The sequence below is a fragment of the Rutilus rutilus genome (assembly GCF_951802725.1).
Source record: "Rutilus rutilus genome assembly, chromosome: 6".
In the NCBI taxonomy this organism is placed as follows: Eukaryota; Metazoa; Chordata; class Actinopteri; order Cypriniformes; family Leuciscidae; genus Rutilus; species Rutilus rutilus.
This window is the reverse complement of record NC_140214.1, coordinates 6,730,343-6,752,453: the sequence shown is the minus strand read 5'-3', so window position 1 is coordinate 6,752,453 and position 22,111 is coordinate 6,730,343. Positions and strand designations below refer to the sequence as shown.

General features: G+C 37.1%; 1 protein-coding gene across 2 annotated transcripts; it reads right to left on the bottom strand.

Annotated features, from left to right (window-relative positions):
• Positions 1–1,078: 1,078 nt before the first annotated feature.
• kcnj9 (potassium inwardly rectifying channel subfamily J member 9) lies at positions 1,079–22,111 on the bottom strand. Of its 2 annotated transcripts, XM_084410581.1 has the most exons (9): positions 21,728–22,111; positions 17,907–18,345; positions 17,485–17,698; positions 15,550–15,751; positions 10,263–10,455; positions 9,926–10,123; positions 9,713–9,843; positions 7,183–7,479; positions 1,079–1,497 (listed from the first exon to the last, which is right to left on the bottom strand). In XM_084410581.1, exons 2-8 carry the CDS (start codon positions 18,199–18,201, stop codon positions 7,204–7,206), a joined length of 1,509 nt encoding a protein of 502 aa, XP_084266707.1. In that variant the 5' UTR covers positions 18,202–18,345; positions 21,728–22,111; the 3' UTR covers positions 1,079–1,497; positions 7,183–7,203. The 2 variants fall into 2 exon arrangements, with proteins under 2 accessions (XP_084266707.1, XP_084266708.1); XM_084410582.1 differs by lacking the exons at positions 1,079–1,497; positions 21,728–22,111 and having other exon boundaries at positions 7,075–7,479; positions 17,907–18,302.

Sequence of the window (22,111 nt, the reverse complement as noted above, 5' to 3'; positions counted from 1 at the left end):
CGCGAAGTTTATTTTCCTTCCTTCGCCCTTGTTGACGTCAGACGTGCGTGAAATTGCTGCTTGATTTGACATTTAGTGGAGCTCGGTGCGCCAGCACTAATGCGGAGCCTTCCATGCTGGTGGCGAGTGTGTTCTGATGTGAGCAGGGTTCAGTTCCTGCTAGGTGTGCACACACTCTCAGAAATAATGGTTCCAGCTTTTAAGGAGAGCCTTTAAGTTCCACTAAGAACTTTTTTATCCTCTAGCTCGTTGGAAAAACATCTAAACCCAATATGAGGATCTGAAAAACGCGCAATATTACATCAAGAACTTAGTTTATCTTCAAAGAACCCTACACAGCCAAATATGGTTCTTCATAAAAAATATATATATTTACTGAACCTATAAGGAACAAGAAAAAAAAAAAAAAAAAAACTTGAGAGAGTTAGAAAACCAATGAAAAAGAAACAATGCATGGAATGAAGAACCTGTAATGTAACATCAAGAACTTTTAGCCTATGGAGTGAAAAAAAAAGAAAAGATTTTGGTGAGAACAGAGATATTTTTATACAAATATTTTATATTTCATTATATTTGTATTATATATTTATATAAGTAAAATTTTGTCCTACACAAGAGTAAAAAATGGATATTGGTAAGAAAATAATGTGTGTGTGTGTGTGTGTGGCCTGGTAAACCATACATTATAGGGACATACATTATTTGTGTCCCCACAAAGATGTCAATATCCGAAATCCTTGTCCTTTTTTTGGTCCCCGTGAGGAAAACAGCTTATAAATCATTCTAAGCGATGTTTTTTGACAATGTAAAATGCAGAAAGTTTTCTTTTAGGGGTATTTTTAGGGGTAGGGTTAGTGTAGGGAGACAGAATATACAGTTTGTACAATAAACTAAAAAAAAATACATCTAGAAAGTCTACATAAAGATATAAAAACAAGTTTGTTGTGTGTGTTCTTGTGCAAATTAAGAACCTCTGTATACCGATGCTCTAAAGAACGCTAATACATGGATCTGAAGAAGCTGTAATGTATTGTCAAGAACTTTAATTAGCTCCAAAGAAGTAAATCGTCAAACTGAAGACAGGAAATATTTCTTTATTTACATTTATCCGCATTCACATTTATGCATTTGGCAGATGCTATTGTCGAAAACAACTTTCAAGAAAGACAAAATTGTGCATTAGGTCTAAATGACCAATGACCATCTTTGCATGCATGTAAATTACTTGCTCTCAGAAAGCAGATGAGATTATATAATATTCCACATGGACGGACAGAGAAAAAGGTCCAAAGTTCTGTGCTTTTTGAAACTGCCCATCTGAGCTTCGTCTCTCTCGTGCATTTTACACCGTGCACATTCTCTCAGGGACCAGCCCACTCTCACAAACACACACACACACACACCTCATCACCATGGAACACTGACCCAGAATTCCCGGTGCTCTTGATCAGATCAGCACGGTGTGAGCGCGATCCACAATGACACGCCGTAGAGATGCTAGAGGTGAAGGGAGAGAGAGAGAGCCTGGATGTTGTTCACATGCAAACCTCCCAGCATGCCCTATATGAGAGGTGGTGTCTTGAAAACAGCAAGAATTGCAAATCAACTTAATCAAATATTGTGCATACTGAAAGTGTACTTTAAAAAGTTACACAATAATAATTTAGGTTGCACTGCTACTGGGCAATATAAGGTACATGGGTTAAGGGCAAGGTTCAGGGTTATTACCCAGTTATTATAATAAGTAGTATGTACATGGGGAACAGGACTGTAAAATAAATTGCTACCATAATTTGCATTATGCAATTCATTTTTTTTTTTATACATGACAGTAGTTTGTTGTCAGAATGAACTCAGTTTACACAAACAATATAAATAGACCACAAGAGTGTGTTGCACGAGGCCTCTGTAGGGTTTCTGAAAGGCTCATGTATGAAAAACTATGTCAGTATTATAATGAAGAGGAAAGGCAAGGAGGGGCGTATTAGACGGAAAAGAAAGAGAGCAAGGGGAATGTAACGGAAAAATAAAGCACTCTCTGTTGTGTCTTGTTTAAATGATCTATGCTGGTTTTGGAAGTAAATCTGTCATTGAAACATTTTACAATGATACATACATTCTTACTGATAGCTGAAAGCACAATAAAATCACCCAAAATATTTCATAAACGAGCATCCAAGGGTCAAGGATTGTGTATAACTTTGTAAACGACGGGCGTTTGGGTTGTGCTGAGCTTTCTGCGGAGTGCTGCGGGTGCAGATTCTGTGTGGGCCTGGTTATAAGCCTTTCAAAGACAACCCTACTGAGCTTTGGGGCTTAATACAGATCTGTAGGTCTGTTACTATGTAGAATAGTGAAATGATGAATCTGTGCACTCAGCCTCACTCGAATCACTGCCCTCTAGTGGCACTTCCAGGCCTTGCAAGGCAACTAAACTGCAGAGCTGGTCATATAGCCTACACACACGTGCTCATGGAGACTTCGTTCAATAACCTTGCATCTTAAAGGAACAGTGCAAACTTCTATTTTTAAACGATCAATGCCATATAAATACAGGGAAAGGAAACGGATGTGGTGAAACACTGAGAAAATCAGCAAAACACAAAGGGAGATGGCAGAGGACGAAAGAGTCAGAAGGTTAGAGAACAGTCAATACCTTAACATTTACCCATAATCCCACTGGGTTATGAAGTGGACACATTGGTGCATGTGAAGTAGCTACCCGTGATTCCCACACAGGAAGTGATGGTGAATATATAAATTCAATTAGAACTGAACAGTTTGATTATTATTAATTAATCACTTTTACAATACCAAAACATGCAGTAATCTATCTCATTAGCTCAACAGTTTATATAGAATAGTGTCAGTATAAGTGAGTTTGGGGTGGGACAATCAGCAATTCTGTCTCGCAATTCCGTTTGGTGCCACAAGCGGCGCCAAAATTACACACTTCACCTTAGTCTTTTAAAAAAGAAACAAAACTGTACACAATCATGTCCAGAATCACCAGACATTAGGTTGAATATAGTTTTATTATGCCGTATAGTAAAGCTTAAAAACATACATTTAAAAAAAACAGCAGAAAAGCAAGAGGAGAAAACCTGCATGAGAGCAGTGTCTGTGCTTATCGTATGTGCTAAAGACATTCAAGTGAGCTACAAATCACATACAGGAAAGCACATAGGCTACTAGAACACCTCGGGGAAAAACAGTTTCTCTCAGTGACTTAAAGGGATAGTTCACCCTTTTCTGTCATCATTTATTCACCCTCAAGTTGTCTTCTGCAGAACACAAAAGAAGATGTTTTGAAGAATATGGGTAATCAAACAGTTGCTGGACCCCATTGACTTCCATAGGATGAAAAAAACAAAACATATTATGGAAGTCAATGGCTTCCGTCAACTGTCTGCTTACTGACATTCTTCGAAAATATCTCCTTTTAGGTGAACTATCTCTTTAATATTCATGATCTCAATGTTTCGAACTCAAATTTAAAGGTGCACTCAGTAATTTTCCCTCACTAAAAAAAAAGTAAACTGTAAAACAATGATCACAGCGGAATGCTACTCACTTTATCTCTGTTTTGAGATACGTTTGAGGTCAGTACGATTTTTTTATTGGATTATTATTCACCAATCACACATTAATTGACCAAAAACTACAGTAAAGACTTTTACATTGTTACAAAAAAAATCGTTCAAATAAATGATGTACTTTTGAACTTTCTATTCATCAAAAAATGTATCACGATTTACACAAAAATATTAAGCAGCACAACTGTTTTCAACATTGATAATAATCAGAAATGTTTCTTGAGCAGCAAATCAGCATATTAGGATGATTTCTGAAGGATCATGTGACGCTGAAGACTGGAGTAATGATGCTGAAAATTCAGCTTTGAATCACAAGAATAAATTACATTGTAAACTATATTCAAATAGAAAACAGCTATTTTAAACTGTAAAAATATTTCACAACATTACTGTTTTTACTGTATTTTTGACCAAATAAATGGTGAGCAGAACAAACATGAAAAAAATCCCCAAACGTTTGAACAGTAGTGTGCACATTCAGAATAATTTAGTCATAGGCAAACGTTTCTACACTGGCATTGAGAACTGAGAACTTCTGTATCTACATGAGTTGCAGCAACAACAGAACAAGGACAAAAATATTACTGAGTCAACCTTCAATTCATTCAAACACTTCTGAACATTTTACCTTCTGAATGGAGTATATTAAAATGGAAGTCTGTATAATGATGCATTGAAAGCTTTCATTAATAATACAGTATGTCACATAAAGGTCCAGCCTGACTGTTCTATGTCAACATACACCACACACACATTACGCTACATAAACACACATCAGTGCATTGCTCATGACAGTGCGCTCTACATCACATGCCAATTTGTGGGGTGGGAGGGTGAGGGGGTGGTCAGCATAATTAGTGTCTGTGTATGTAAATAGAACATGAAACATGATTTCTTCAACATATGAAGATTAATATTAAAGTCAGGTTGGGGATAAGTTCCAAACCCGAAGCATTAAACCACGATTGTCCCGGAACTAGAAATACTTAATCATAGTGTCTAAATGAAAACATGTCATCGGTTTTATGAATTAAATCACTTTTGTGTTAAACTCTTTTGGTATTAAAGAGACCACCAGGAAAAATATATAAACAGCAGCCTGTGACGTAAAACTCTTATATTTTAAAATCTATTTCTTGTTAACACTTTTAAATATGGCCAATGCAACTATTAAGATAAAAGTTTCATTATATTATTATAATTATTTCTATTCATTTCTATTCTATTCCTTAAGGATAACAGAAAGAGGTACTCTTTCTTTTTTTCTTTTCTTTGTTATGTACATTTTGATTGTACTGATCTGTTGTATACTTGTAAAAATAAAGGTTCTTAATTTACACAGAACCTTTAACATCCATGGAACCTTTTCAATAGCACAAAAGGTTCTTTATACTGGAAAATGGTTCTTTAGATTATAAAATGTTCTTCACATTAAGAAAAAAATGGTTCTTTTAATAAGTGTTCACTGAAAGGTAGTGATCATTTGACTTAACTTAAGAAAAGTGAGGAAACCCGTTGCTTTAAAATTATCAAGTAAATAAACTTGCGTACTTGACAATTCCACATAACCTATTTTTTTCAATTACACATTAAGCTTATTTAACGGGTTTCCTTATTTATGTCAACTGATCACTTTTTGGGTAACCAAAAATGTTTCTTCTGTGGCGTCTCTGCAAAGAAAAAAAAAACTTTATTTTTAAAGGGATAGTTCATTCTAAAATGAAAATCAAGCCATGATTTACTCACCCTGGTGTTGTTCTAATGCTGTATGCCCTTCTTTATTTTATGGACCACAAAAGGAGAATAATAAAAATAAAAAAATAAAAGTCCTGATTGTGTTCGTTCATATAATAGCAATTAATAGCATCAAGGGTTTTTTTTTTTTTTAAAGACTCAAAAGTATCACAGAATGATCCCATGCGACAAGTGCCGTTTTTTTATTTTTATTATCTTAATTTCTTACAACTTGTGTGCTTTTTCTGGCCGAGACGAAGTGAACTGTGGCGATAATACAGTCTCAAAATGTGAGAAAATAAGACCAAAGGCCAAGGTCAAGAATTTCATTAAATAATAGATTCAATTTCGGTTTGTTTTTCACCAAACCCTACTGTATACCCCCAGAACACTTGGATCATTCTGTGATACTTTTTTAAAAAGCTTGATGCTGGTCTGCCATTATATGGATGAACACGAGCAGGATTTTCTTTGTGGTCCATAAAATAGAGATACATACAGCATTAGAACAACTCCAGGGTGTGTAAATTCTGACTTAATTTTAATTTTAGGGTGAACTAACCCTATGCTATCAAAAATGTGGAGAATTTCTAACTAAAGCAACTTAACTTTTGACTAACTTAACCAGCAAGACTTCCTTGGTCAACAACCAGCTTCACCAAAAAGACCACCTATAAACCAGTCTAAACCAGCTGATTGAAGACGTCCCTTGTTGCATTATATATAATATATAGTTAATATGTTAAAATGGCCTGTTGATGTGTGAAATATTCACTAACTAATTTCTTCCATTTAATGCCCACTTTAAAAATTCTCACTTTCTCTCACTCTTCTCAACTGCTGCAGTAACCGAGCAAAGAGTTATTTGTTGCTATGGACACGTTTGAATAAAATAAATAACAAATACAAAGAACAGCAATGCATTTGTATTCAGTCACATTTGGTGGCAACAGCTGATCAATCACAGGATGATGCTAATTTCTACATCGATTTAATTAGGATGTTGAAATGATGCAGTGGCCTAATAGCATCCAATATCTCCATTTAATCTATTTATCTAGATTAAATGATCCTAGATCCGTAGATCCACTCGCATGAAACATGGGTAGAAACCGAATGGCTAAACTCTCGTTGGCAGTCATGAGAGTGTGCTAAATTTACCACCGGCTGACTCTTAAAAAAGCTAATGCTAAACTCTGCTGTGATGTTGCAAATTGGAATGCAGACTTTTGTCTCCATAGTAACATGTTCACTTCTTTTTCAGGTACATGTGAATCTAACCAACGTGACTGTAAACAACTTGCACAGACTTGCTCTAAATGATGGTTTTAAAAATAGTAGCGGTTCGTACCTCAGAACCGCACTGCCTGAACATTTATGAAAGAAAAGCAGTGGAAATGTTCAAGACCGTTAAATGATTGATACTAATACAAATCAGACATGTTAGCCCAGTTCCAAAACCTAGTGAGTTGCCTACCAAGACATCAATAAGGATGCCTTGTTTTGGCCACATTTTATGACAACACTGCATGCTTCAGTAAGGGTGATGCCTTAGATAGACCTGCCTATATAGACAGGAGACAGCGAGGCAGCTCACTAGAGTTGGAAACAGAGCTACGGTGTGAATGCAAAGGCAGTGTTGTCGTAAAACATCAGAAGGTAAGATTAAATCTGACTGCAAACACAGCAAGGAGATGCTAGGATTTCCCCCTTGGGGAAAGTATTCTATGCTAGGCATTAGCGACTATACATTTCAAAATTTAACTCGAAGTAGAAGTCTTGGATCGCCGAACAATCCAGTCTAAAGTTAAATTTACACAAACTGTGGACTTCTTCGAAACATTTTCCGTACCTTTCACATTCTTGCATCCTTTTAAGCCTCAGACTCTGATTGGTCAGTGGCGACACTGCCGTTCTGCTCCCCTACAACGGATTGGTCCTGGGTGTGTGTAACTCCGCCAACAGTAAATGTTGGCCTGTCTCCCTCCCTGATAGATTCTGAATCCGTGGACTTCCCCGTCGGTTCAGTCACATTAGGATCCTCCCATTTCTCTTCGTCGAGCCGACTGGAGATCGACCAATAGAGATGAGCATCCAAACGGGCGGCAGCCAATGCCAGCTCTCTCGCCGAACAGGAGGGCGTGTCCACCTTTGAAAGACAATGAATACGAACAACTTTAGTAAAGCCGGGTTCACACTGTGCGATTTTGGCCAAATTTTGTGAATCCTAAAATATTTCTCGGATCCAAGGCCAAAATCTGAAGTCTTTGTTTGTTAGCTTGACATGTTCGCAGACAGCCGATTAATGACCGTTGCTATCAAATTTTACCTCTGACGAAATTCTGGCAGTGTCAGAAGATTTGAGGCACAGTGCTGTAGTGTGGCTTCGCCTACGACAACAGTCAAATCAAAAACCAATAGGAGCGCAGAACCTGATGACGCAATTAGTGAGACAACAACAAACCACCACTTGCTCCACACACACCGTCTTCGTTTTTTTCCAGTTTTCTTTTCCAGAGAAGCCAAGATCAAAAGTAATGCTAGAGATTGTTTATGTTTGATAGCCAATATTTCTATCCCGCATGTAAATGCAGCTCACATCACTGAACGTGTCACAGATTGATAATGTGAAACTCGACGAGTCTTCTTGAATGACTGTTTTTAACGTGTCTTGACTGCCGTACAGTCTGACATCAATGACAAATGAAATCCTACAGTGTGACACGGCTTACAGCGAGGATCATGTCCGTACAGTCTGACAAGCAACAATCATAAAGGACTATTATAAATCATACAGTGTACACCCGGCTTTAGTATACTTAATACTAAAGGTACAAGGTAATTTATCAAGATCCTCATCCTGTGAACGACAGCTAAAACAGATAAATCCTGCTAAATTTGATTGCATCTGTTTGCATACATTTTACATTTTAAGTAGGGCTGCACGATATTGAATTAAAATGCGATATGCGATAACTCATTAAATAATGCGTTATGCGATACGATAATGCTTAAAGTGTGTTAAATTATCTTTAAAATATATTTAAAATGATATAACCTACATACGTGGTTATGTATATTATAGTGCAATATTCTTATTAAACCTACAAAAGTTATTCAGCCAAGAGCAGTGAGTGATTTTCTCTTTGTCTTTTATTCATGACCCCAGTTATTGCAAGCCGTTGCGATATGCATATCGCGATATATACATTTGCGATATTTCCATATATTGTGCAGCCCTAATTTTAAGTATTTTGTATTTTACACAAACACATTTTATTCCACATAAATGATCTAAATATAAATATTAATTAAATACAATTAAATATTAACTAAATATCTAAAATTATTCCAAAATATAAATATCAACTAATTATCACAATATTATTTTATTTTTTATTTTTTTTGTAGCATTTATACAAAGTGCTGTTTGGCTGAAGGATAGAAAATAAGAATGTGATTGCGTAAGTCGTTCGATTTTTTTCCCGGCAATGTACATTCATAAATCAATTTTCAATCAGAATTGTATTTAGAAATCTCTGATTCTGCTCTATAATAAAGTGCACGTCAGCCTTGCACAGAAAGATTATTATTATAGAGCCTATAGACATAACATTAAGTTGGAAACTTTGTAAGGGATTTAGGTATGAGAGATTGAAGAGATAGAGAAAACTATAAGAGATTATGCAAAATGAGACTTACATATGGTGATTGTCTTTTTATGAATAAATATTATTGAATAAATGAATGCAAATGAAATATTGATTGAGTTAGCCTAAGAATGAAGCAAATCACTGCAACAAACATCTTGAGGAGAAAGAGAACAAAGTTTTTCTCGTACAGTTTTTCCTCAAGATTTGCTTGTACAGAACTGTCACGATAATACTTTTGAGTGTAACAGCTCATTATGCTTCACTGACTAGCTTCAACGTCGTCCTTCCATATTCACAGAGTGACCAAAACAGGTATTTAAAATCTTTGGAGTGACTCCCATCAGTGCAGAATTGTGACGAACGTTGATCTAGACTAAAATGATGTAAAAGTTGCATGCCATGAATTGTGATATTACTGTTCATACTGAGGTCGCATTGCAAAACACCCTGTATCTAATTTAGGACAGTCAGAATTGCAAAGATCATATTCCATGTGGTTTGTGCTGTTCACAATGTTATGAAAAAAGCAGATCTGAGTAGCATGAGCAAAAAAAAAAATCCGGTTTGGGCCACTTTTGCCTGCAGTCTGGTTCCATGGATAGTAAAGGTTCTTCGTGGAACCATAGATAGATGCCAATAATGAAGCTTTATTTTTAAAAGAGTATATACAAATATTTGACCACAGAACTGCAATTAACCAATCAGAAAATCCCATTGTACGCCACATACCTCAAACGTGTGGTGAAAGGCCCCATAATCCACGTCGAAGAATCCCTCGGCTAGCGTCATCATGGGACTAAACCTGTGACCCCATAAGAGCTCTTCAGCCAAGTAGGAGCTCCGTGCCTGACAGGTCATACCTGTAGATCAGAATATATCCATCGATTACTAAACACAAATCAACACAACTCATTTTACTTGATATATTTAGTGTGTATGCACCTGTAGCTTCCACCATCCCCTCCAAGATGACAACAACCTCAAAGTCCTCTTTCTCCAGCTGAGCATGTGACATGTCCCAGAAAGGAGAGCGAACATCGATCTCGTGAGAGATCACCAGTGGAGACACCAGGAAGAGACGATCGTCTCCCGTCTCAAAACCCACACTGATATCCGTCTGATCCAGTGGAATGAACTCACCTAAAGAGAAAGAGAAGTAACCGGTTAAAAAAATAAATTATAATACACTCATTGTATAATATAACCACCAGGTGGCGCCACTTAATCACTAACTAGGTCTATGTGAGGGCGCAGATGAGGGTGTTGAATGCTGTCTTACCCTCTTGTGTCTGTTTGGATTTGATAAGTTTAGCTCTCATGTTAGCGCCCACAATGTGGGAGGATCTCAAGTCCCCGACGCGGAACATCAAACAGAGCTTGTCATCCCGCAGTGAGATGACAGCATTACGAGAGAACACCAATGTCTCGGCACGCTTATTCGGCTGAGAGATCTTCACAAACATACAACCAACCTAGTGAGAGAGCGAGAAAAAGGAACAAAACGATGTGGTTTTTACATTTTACAAAATGTAAACGGTGCTCAGTGTTATTCTCAGAGTAATTTATAGACTATTAAACCATGGTCTGTCTGAATACTCTATTCTAATTGGCTGGAAGGTGTGCAATAAGGCGTGCGTTCTATATTAATGCGCTGCTTTCAGTGAAGCACACACACATTATGAGTGCATCTCAATCAGCTCCCTAGGTTGTGAATCAGTATATTGTGTTCACGAATTCGGGCACTGGTAAGGACAGTACAGGGACAGGGCACCGGCTCACTAAACATTGGGACACTGATGACATTATTTCCGGCGACATGACAACGTCCTCAGTGTACAACATCACTACTGGTATTTATGAACAACAGCAGAGCTGACATTATCTTTTAATGTTATTTAAAGTACATTATGATACATACTTTGCTTGTTACATACATTCAGCAGTAAATAAATTATAAATGTTAGCTAGATTATGTTATGTTTAAATAACGGTTTGTATTTAAGCAACATCTATTGCGTGTCATTATGTGTAGTGAGTTGGCTCACATGATTTAAGTTTCACGCTTAAGAACTTCCATTTAGGGAACATAGTGAGCATTGATGCTTCCTGGTATTTCATGGTGCATTGTGGGAGTTTTTTAGGGAGCGAAGGTTTCAGTGCCCTGGAAGGATTTTGCGATTGAGACAGCCCTTAAAATGCCCGATTCCCTGATCAGTGCCCTGACTACTGAACTAGGGAGCTGATTGAGACGCACCCTGTGTCACTCGCACACAGAGATCGGAGATAGCGCAGACACACAAAAACAGGAGCACAAAAACTTCTTGTCAACACTGCCCCACTACTTTTATTATTAAATTGAATTGCTACATTATATTATTCAGCAAGGAGGTTGTAACGTAGCTGTTTTTGAAGTAGTTAAACTCACAGCTTAACTGCTAATAGAGAGATGCTGCGCAGATGCAGGTAATTCACACACACGCATATCTCACTTAATAGGCAAATTCATTCAAATAAATGTTATAATTCAATCATGTAACCTTGCTGCACTACTTTATCTCTGTGTCTGATTTAAAGCAGACAGAATGCTAGATCTAATGAGCCGTAATTGATGAAATAACCATCATTTTATCCCTTCCAATCAAATTAAGTGCAGCAAACATCAATAACAGGTTTAATTGGTCAATGCTGGCAAAAGACCATGATATAAGAAAGTTAATCCACGGCTAGCTGTGCATTAAAGCATTTGAATGGACTCCGAGTCGCGTTGGCCGTTTTTTTTTATCCACGTCGTTAGGGTTGGGTATTGGTTGGGTTTTATCCGATACCAGTACCTACTCGGTATTTTTTAAACGGTTCCGGTGCTTAAATGGTTCTTGAACCGGTACTTAAGAAAACGAAACCGCACACAGTTTATACTCTATTCTAATTGGCTGGAAGGTGTGCAATAAGGCGTGCGTTCTATATTAATGCGCTGCTTTCAGTGAAGCACACACACATTATGGGTGCATCTCAATCGGCTCCCTAGGTTGTGAATCAGTATATCGTGTTCACGAATTCGGGCACTGGTAAGGACAGTACAGGGACAGGGCACCGGCTCACTAAACATTGGGACACTGATGACATTATTTCCGGCGACATGACAACGTCCTCAGTGTACAACATCACTACTGGTATTTATGAACAACAGCAGAGCTGACATTATGTTTTAATGTTATTTAAAGTACATTATGATACATACTTTGCTTGTTACATACACGTGCAACGTTTCAGCAGTAAATAAATTATAAATGTTAGCTAGATTATGTTCATTACCTGTCTAGTGATGTATGTTTAAATAACGGTTTGTATTAAAGAAACATCTATTGCGTGTCATTATGTGTAGTGAGTTGGCTCACATGATTTAAGTTTCACGCTTAAGAACTTCCATTTAGGGAACATAGTGAGCATTGATGCTCCCTGGTTTTTCACGGTGCATTGTGGGAGTTTTTTAGGGAGCGAAGGTTTCAGTGCCCTGGAAGGATTTTGCGATTGAGACAGCCCTTAAAATGCCCGATTCCCTGATCAGTGCCCTGACTACTGAACTAGGGAGCTGATCAAGACTGTGTCACTCGCACACAGAGATCGGAGATCGCGCAGACAGGAGCACAAAAACTTGTTGTCAACACTGCCCCACTACTTTTATTATTAAATTAACTTTGATACTGAATTGCTACATTATATTATTCAGCAAGGAGGTTGTAACGTAGCTGTTTTTGAAGTAGTTAAACTCACAGCTTAATTGCTAATAGAGAGACGCTGCACAGATGCAGGTAATTCACACACACGCATATCTCACTTAATAGGCTAATTCATTCAAATAAATGTTATAATTCAATCATGTAACCTTGCTGCACTACTTTATCTCTGTGTCTGATTTAAAGCAGACAGAATGCTAGATCTAATGAGCCGTAATTGATGAAATAACCATCATTTTATCCCTTCCAATCAAATTAAGTGCAGCAAACATCAATAACAGGTTTAATTTGTCAATGCTGACAAAAGACCATGATATAAGAAAGTTAATCATTAAGCATTTGAATGGACTCCGAGTCGCGTTGGCCGTTTTTTTTTATCCACGTCGTTAGGGTTGGGTATTGGTTGGGTTTTATCCGATACCAGTACCTACTCGGTATTTTTTAAACGGTTCCGGTGCTTAAATGGTTCTTGAACCGGTACTTAAGAAAACGAAACCGCACACAGTTTATAAAAAAAAAAAAACCTCTCTGTGTGTGTGTGTGTGTGTGTGTGTGTGTGTGTCCGTTTTCAAACTGGACACAATATTAACTTTAATCTTTAAGATTTTCTGATTTCTGATTAAATGAAAAATTGCGCCGTTTAATAGGCTACTGCATGCTACTGCTACTACACTTAAGTTAAGATCAAAATTTTGTCTTGTCATATTATGACTTTTACTTTAAACCAGAGAAATATCTGACACTGAGCATATCTATATGCAAGATTTGCAGTTGGCATTAAAATACTAGACTTACCATGTCCACAACGACACTGGCAGCTGAACTTGAACTTTCGTCAGGCGTGTCAGAGGTTTTGGGTTCTAATCCGAATTCGTACAGTTTTTTTTTTTTTTTTTTTTTTTACTGATTATGCTCATCAGTGGTTGTATATCAAGCAGGGACACGTTTGTGTGCATTATGTTTTGTGTTTTCACCAGAACGAATAGAATCTCCGCAACGTATTGAAGCGTGCGTCCGAGTAAAGACGGTGCGGTGTGCGCGAGCCACAAAAGAAAACACTGTATCCACGCCACTGATCGCAGCGGCAACGAGCACTTTGATCACTTGATTTAAAAAACACATTTCAGCGCTAGATCGTCTCTTATTTAACAAACGAACGAAATGAATGCTCTGCTGGTTAACTGGAGATGTTTTATTATTGGAACATTCGTGCCGCGAGATGTTTTATAGGGGGCGGTAAAAAAAGTCAGGCACCGAAATCAGGCACCGAAAGTTTCGTTATTATTCGGTCTCGTTACTACCGTTTACGTCGGAACCGGTTCCCTATTGGAACCGGGTTTCGGTACCCAACCCTACACGTCGTGCAAAATTGTTAAATGTACAGCTATACTTATAGTATTTATTAATATTTAAATTGAGGTTTAATTTTTATAATTTCATTATAATTTCTTTTTTAAGTTTTAGTGATTTTGTTATGTGCTTTTGATATTTTTTTTAGTTTTTGCTTCTTTTTTTTTCTAAAAACTTATATATATTTTTCTACTTCAGATTCAACTTAATATTTCAGTTAGCTGCCATGGCAAAGTTTCAAAGTTGTTTTTTAGTTTAAGTTTTTAACCTAATATTTATATTTAAATTATTTATTTTTTTAATATAATTTTTAGTCTGTCCAAAATAATCCAGCCACAATGCCAAGAGGAACATGTTTTTTTTTAACAATAATAATGAAGTGAGTATATATAACTAACTATATAATGTTCATATTCATTATGCAAAAAAAAATCAAACAGCTAAGATGTTGTGGGTGGTTACTAGGGTATTGCTACGATTTATGCTAGATGGTTTCTTAATGGACGAAGTCAAACGTTTTTTGCCATTTTATCATGTGGCAAGTAAAAACCTGGTCACCCACAATTTGAGGTATCATTTATATCTGTAGCACTATAAGGGAGGGGGATGAATTATATGCTTAAATTCAATGCTAAGGAACAAATCTCGAATCCCAAATATGAGCAATCGTTGTAGTAATGCTAGTCTTCGCAAAATACCCCACTAATTAAAAAGAAAGTGAGACATGAGAACAAAGGTTTAATCTGAGTTCAGAAATGCAGATACTAGGACGTGGCATTTAGACAGAGTCTGGTGTGTGTGTGTGTGTGTGTGTGTGTGTGTGTGTGTGTGTGTGTGTGTGTGTGTGTGTGTGTGTGTGTGTGTGTGTGTGTGTGTGTGTGTGTGTGTGTGAAACAGCCCCCGGGGGCAACATTTAAACCAGGACATTAGAGATATAAATGAACTCATCACAACCGTAAAAAAAAACACATGAAATTAGGCCAGAAAAGAGGTTGAGAAGGGGGTTGAAATTAGCAAAGGAGAAAGAATTAGAAAAGGAGAAAAGACATACACAGAAACAGAGGGATAGGGTACACACATCTGTCGTCCAAAGCGCATGACTCATTTGCTCTTGGTTATGGATGATATAACTCCAGTAGAGCACAGATCAACAAACGAAAGCCATGTGCGCTGAAAAAACACTCCTTTCCCAGACCACATCAAGCATGGGAATCATGCTGCACTTTCTACAAAAACAGTCCAAATAGTATATACACACTCACAGTATATATATATTATCCTCTGGAGGGTATATTTAGCATATATTTGTTTTCAATGTTCAATTAAACCATCAAAATATGAGGAAAATATTTTATATTTTAAATATGAGGGAAGAACAAAACACTAATCTTTATATGTATTTATAAAAATCTGAATCAGCATTACAGTTTGTATAAAAATTTACAAAATATTGATTTCACTAAACATGTTTTGTGTTCTTACCATGAATGCATTGACCATAGATCCCAGGATGGCCTGTAGCAGGAGTAACATGGTGCCCACTGGACACTGGTCAGTGATGACACGGTATCCGTAGCCAATGGTCGTCTCCGTTTCAATGGAGAAAAGGAACGCAGAGATGAATCCATTAACATTATTGACACATGGAGTCCATGCATCATCCTCCAAATGATCCAGATCACCCCTGCCATAAGAAAGAGGAAGGGAGTGCGAGCGAAGGAGATGTTTTGTTTATGAAAATTTGTCCTTGGCTTTTTTTAAATCACACAGTCTCTTTTAGCAAATTGGCTCTTGCATCTTACAGCACAAGGAGAAGCGCTTGTTCTCAAGTGTCCACCCACACACATTACTTGTGTTCATATCTAGTGTGGATGAACGTGACAGTGCGTGGACAACACAAATGCACAGGATCTGTGAGCAGTACATTGAATGTTGATATACAAACACTTGATTGAGAAGCATTTGTAAGGGAAGAATTCATTTATTTTTGCCGATATCAAAAACGATATTCATTTTTATATTTTGGTTGCTACCTTACAGCATTATTTTGAAATTATTTATATACTATTATAGTATTTGTTTATATTTTTATTTATTTGGTTTTCATTTCAATTTTAGTGTTAGTCATTTTGTTATGTGGTTTTGTTATTATTTTGTATATTTTTTTTAATTAATGAAAATGTTTTTTAATAGTTTTATTTTTAGTTAACGGTAACAACGCTGACCTGATATGATGGCCAGTATAATAAATCTGTCTGTTGTTTTCAAACCAAGTTGCAACCTATAATTTTACATGCTTCAAAACCTTATAATGTACACATTATATATATTATAATGTACACAAGTTTCATAACTATTTATTCGTTTTTGAACCTGGTTAAGAAAAAGACAATTCTGAATGAGTACTATTATTATTATTATTATTATTATTATTATTAATAATATCGGCCATTTCGGATGCTGATAATATTTTTTCTTTTAAAACCACTAATATTGGCCAATACTAATTGTCACCAAAATTTTCTGCATCTCATATTAAATACAAATGCTTCATATTTTGCATAAAAAAAGAGTCTTAGGGCCGTTTAACACAGAACGTGTTTTTGCTTTTAAAAACGGGAGACGTAGGTCAGTGGTAAGAAAAAAAAGCACAAGGTCTACCCTAGAGAAAATATTTGACCAAAATGTATTTAAAATACATTACAAAACCATTAACATTTTTACTGACATCGCTTGAGACTTACTGATATAAATATTATAATTAAATTTTAATTGGAGTACTTCCTTATTGCACAATGCACATTTCTTAATATTAAGCCATAAATATGTTTTAAAATCACTATTAGTAAAGGATAGTATGATCTCTGTATAATATCAGTCTTTAAATGCAAGATATTTAAAGTGTATTTAAAGTATACTAGTATAATAGCTCTACTTTAGCACAATGAAATATATATAAAGATGCATAAGTATATCTTTAGTTAAACCTCAGCACTACTTCTGGATAACTAAAGTGGATTAAGTACAAAATTTGTTGTTCCAATTTAGCAGACTTTAAGTATATCAATTTAGTATACAATAAGTACAATTGCAGGGTATTTAGATTAAGTACATACATTTGTAAACATATTTTTAGTATACCTACAATAAAATGAATTTCAAAGCAATTTCGGTATATTTATTTTTCACTAGGGTAGAGTAAAAGTTGAACTTTTAACTTGAGCGTCGTGTTTTTATAATGACGTGTCATTTGTGAGATGCAAGACACAAGCGCAACGGTTAAAGACATCCGTCTAGCACGTGTTTACATTGAAAAACAATGGAAAAGAAGTGTAGTGGAATGGAAAAAACGCGTTCTGTGTAAGACTTAAAAGTTTAAAAGGTATAAAAATGTGTGTTTGTGTGTGTCATTCATACCTGCAGTATGCGATGAGGTACCATATTGCTCCAAAGAAGAGCCAGGTCACCGCATACGCCATGACGAAGACAAACAGAGAGCAGCGCCAGTTCAGATCCACCAGGGTGGTGAAGATATCCGTCAGGTAACGGTACGTCTCGCGCATGTTACCGTGCTGCACATTACAACGGCCGTTTTTCTCCACATAGCGCTGCCTCTTACGCTTGTTGCGTGCTGGAGAGAGCAAAATTGGAGCAAGTGACAGTGAGGAAAAAAGGACACAAAAAAGTAGGCAAACATCAAACACTGTCACTGAGCAGCTTACCGCAATCCATTTTTAAAAATAGATCCAATGTAAAATTAAGTGACACATCCAAAAAAGAAAAAAAATCTTTGACAACCACCAACTCTAATCCTACAGCATCTAATGATTGAGTCTTACCCCATCCAAACTTGCTCCACTCTTGCCCCGACCCCTGAACCTTCTTCTGCGGCTGATTGGCCTGCGCCTCCCTTGCAGCCATCTTGGCCTGGAAGGTCATTTTGTTATTGGATGATGGCTGTGTGGGAGGGGCCGTCTCCGTGGTTACCACATTTCCCAGCTCCTCAGATGCGTTCTGTACATCAGTGGGCGGAGCATCCTTTGGGGCCTCCTCCACAGGCTCCTCCCCTTTCTCTGGAACTGGGAGGGACAGGGATTCGGGGCACGAGGAGAAGGCGGTGTTGTCCAGTGCCATTGTGTGTGCGTGTGTTAAATAATAAGTCAATGTGTGCGTGTGCGTGTGTGTGTGCGTGTGTGTGTGTGTGTGTGTGTGTGGTAACAATGTTCCTCAATACCTTATAATCAGTTGAAGAGTTTCATTTGTGCCTTTGTCTTATTTCTGCAAAAAAGACAGAGAGACAGACACTGATAAAACCAAAATAGACCTAATTAACAAATTTTACCAATGGGCTGAAAGTTGAATAACATTCTCTCAAGACATTCTCTAGATTTTGAAGTAATTTGCTCCCACCAAGAGAAAAACAACTTTATTTTACTGCTGATTATTATAACGTTTATTTGAACCAGGCCTTTCATTCACTTCCCCCATTATGCATTAAGCATCCAATTAACTGGCTGAAATTAACTTAAGTAGATTACATTGATGACTTCATGCAATTCAACCTTTTAAAAAACATTTTCCTCATCAAGCATGCTGTTGGAGGCCATTTTAAAACACAGGCAAACATCTGATGTCTTTATCAGAAGGGCTCTACCAAAACACACAAACCCAAGAAGCAGACTTAAATATGAGTCTAACTTGACTTAAATTAACCTCCAAATTCAACAGCTATAAAACAGCTAAACAATTTTTTACAAGCAAGTGATCATAAAGGAAGCAAGAAGATTTAGGCTAGCTTTGTGTTGCATTTAATCCACAATAAAACATAAGCTCTAATGCCCACACAAATACAAATCCACCCAGAAACGGGCGACTGTCCATGTAATTCTAAACATACAGGTCTGCTTTTCCCGCATTGTCACCAACTGTCATGAACCAACATATGAAGAGTTCAGATGCAAAATGATCAAAATGATCATTTTTATCAAGCTTGTATATTTAAGTTAAGTAATTTCACTTAAATGACAATTAATAGGTCATTTGCATTGCCATTTAAGTGAAAGTATTGAACCTAAATATACGAGCTTGATAAAAATGATCATTCTAGAAGAAAATTTCAGATGGCACTTAGAGGCTTTTGCATCTGAACACTTCATATATCGTCTGTTGAAGGAGTAGGAACGTAAAATGTTCGTCCAATCATTGAATTCGGTCCGAAAGCAATGGTACGATGCTACCTGCCTGTATTCTATATCTCCACGCACCTGCTCACACAGACATCACACATCATCAGTGTTTCATGCTCAGCAGAGTTAGACAGACGTCAGTCACTGAGCACCACAACAGAAACAGCAGCACCAGCTTATGTTCCATTCACGCCATAAATACTGGAAGAGATGGAAACCAGTGACGTTATACTCGGAGCGGTTCGTGACTCGAATTTATGTTTCAGTGGCAACACTATCAACGCCGAAATGAATCTGCAGCAGTCAGGTGGTACAGGTCAGTGCTCTTTAAGTTGTTAATGTTCAATATTATTGTAGTGTAATGTGCTTTGAGACATGAGGTAGTTTAGCGCTGCCTCTCGTGACGCTTTTGTTTGCTCCCTGCTGTGCGCGTTCATGTGTTTTCAAAGGAGGGCGGGATCTTTAAAGCTAGCTCGCTATTGCTAGCCTTTCCGAAAACACCCAACCCTACCTTTAAGCTTCCAACAACTCTTTCTGTCTTTAATCAAAAATAAAAAATAAATAAAAATCCCTGAAATTTAGAGTTAGAATAGTTTGCAAGTGCATGATTATAAACACAACAAAGGTGTAAAAGTGAACTGGTGAGTAGAGATGTTCGGTGTGATGACATATCCCTGACAGCCTAGTCCCATTACTGATGTATTTTATGTCATGGAATAAAACGTAAAAGCATATTAAGCTTGTGTTAACCTTATTGTGTTAACCTTATATTTAGTCATCTGCTAAATGACTAAATGTATTTCAGGCATTTAACCTAAAACCCATTCAAAAACATACTGAGTTCAGGACGACGGAACCAGAAGTGCTAAAATGCTAATGTTTTGCCTACAAAAATACGTCATCTCTGCAGCAATCTATTTAAGAGCGACATCGACGTGACCTGCGCTGAAAACCACCTTTTTGCTTTAATTGCACATATAGGCTATTCAACATCCTGCACTATCGATTCATCTACAATGACATATTTCACTGCTGCATCATCTCCACAGTAGCGGTAACATCTGTCTGACTGAGTCTGATCCTGTTTGCTGTGTTTACACAGGGTGTTAGGGTGCGAAGTCCGGCGAGGCGCTATATTTAGCTCTGATAGTCTGGCAGTAGTAATCACACCTACTCGAGGATGGATCATGATCTGCCTTTTTGGTCTGGGCCACATTTAGACTCATGAATCTTTCACGGATTGATGGATCTGCGTTGAGATGTGCTCATGTGTTCAAAACACAAAACTCTAGTAATGTTAAAGAGACGGATTATTGTCAAAAGAGGATATCTTAGACAGCCATATTTCAGGATTTGCAGGGATCAGCTAGGGCACACACAAACACACACACACACACACACACACACACACACACACACAAAGAAATCAATAATACTTGAATTAGTCTGAATGGAGCAGGTAGCACAGATGACAAATTACCATCATTGGGAACAAACTGGTTGTGTGTGTGTATATGTGCACAACAGCAAAATAGTAACTTATTGTCAGATATATACCTTGCTAGGCCTATATAATAGTGTATAATTAAACAAAGAAATGTGTTAGTAAAATGGTATATCTGTGTATTTGTGTTTGTCTCTGTTTTTCTGTCTGTTTGTGTGGGTGGTTTATTCACAGTCCTGATGGTAAGTGGGATTGTCATGTTTTCTAATTTTGGCCTTTTGGGAGAAAAGAGTGTCTGATGTGACACAAAGCTGCAATTACACGCACACGATAAAACATATACACACAACCAGTGGCCTATGTTCATCTGGGAGACCTCAGGCTCACTAGTATGCTGTTTATATGACTATTACAGCATCACTGGGATATAAATCAGTGCAAACACACAAAGCTTTTTGAAAGTGAATTTTAAAGACCACCAGACAATGCTATGTGTATGTGCATAACAAGTCAAGTCAATATATTATATATATATTATATCAATATATTACATTTTTTATATATATTTTAAATCTTGTAGATCACTATTATTACACATTTGTATAGTACAAATGTGATATTATTACACGTTTTTTATGGTAAGTAATTTTAAATCCCATGCTCTTAATTTAGCACGTATAGCATGTCCTTATATTTAAAAAAAAATTATAACAACAACAATTTCATTGATGCATTTATAACATTTAAATTCCTTTCAAACTCATTACTTAATAAATGTTTTCTTTTTATGTGGGTTTTCTTGTTTTTCTTGTTGCGTACATTTAATTGTTGGCTTCCAGTCAATATCCTACTTACAAGCAATCATGCAGTCACGTAAACGAAAAATAAACATATAATGCATGCACATTTACTGGCGTTGAACTAATAGCATGTCTTGATCAAACGAACATTACGCACATTAACCAGCATACGTAGTACCGTACAACTAACCCTACCTGCCACTGAGGCTTTCTCCAGCACGTTAACTTACGCGTTTTAAATACTTGAGATCTGCGGGTTTGTTAGTCCTAATGTCTGATGTTGGGCTCCTCGATCAGACTCATACCGGCGATGGTGATGACGATGTTGGTGATGTTGTTCAACAGCGGGTGGGAACAGAGACGCAGCATCACTCGAGCATCATTTCACCTCCAGGAAACAAAAGAGAGCCAGCCAATCCACACAGAGCAAGAAGGAACTTGTGAAATATTAATCGAAACGCAATCTCGTGCTGCAGATGATGGCAATGAATCCTCTTTCCACTGCGGAGAGTCTTCTGATTAAAATGGAGGCCATCTGACTGTCAGGATGGATGAGAGATTGGAGAGCGAAGCGGCGTCGGCGTGATTCACCGGCTCTGCGCAGGTGTTCGTGT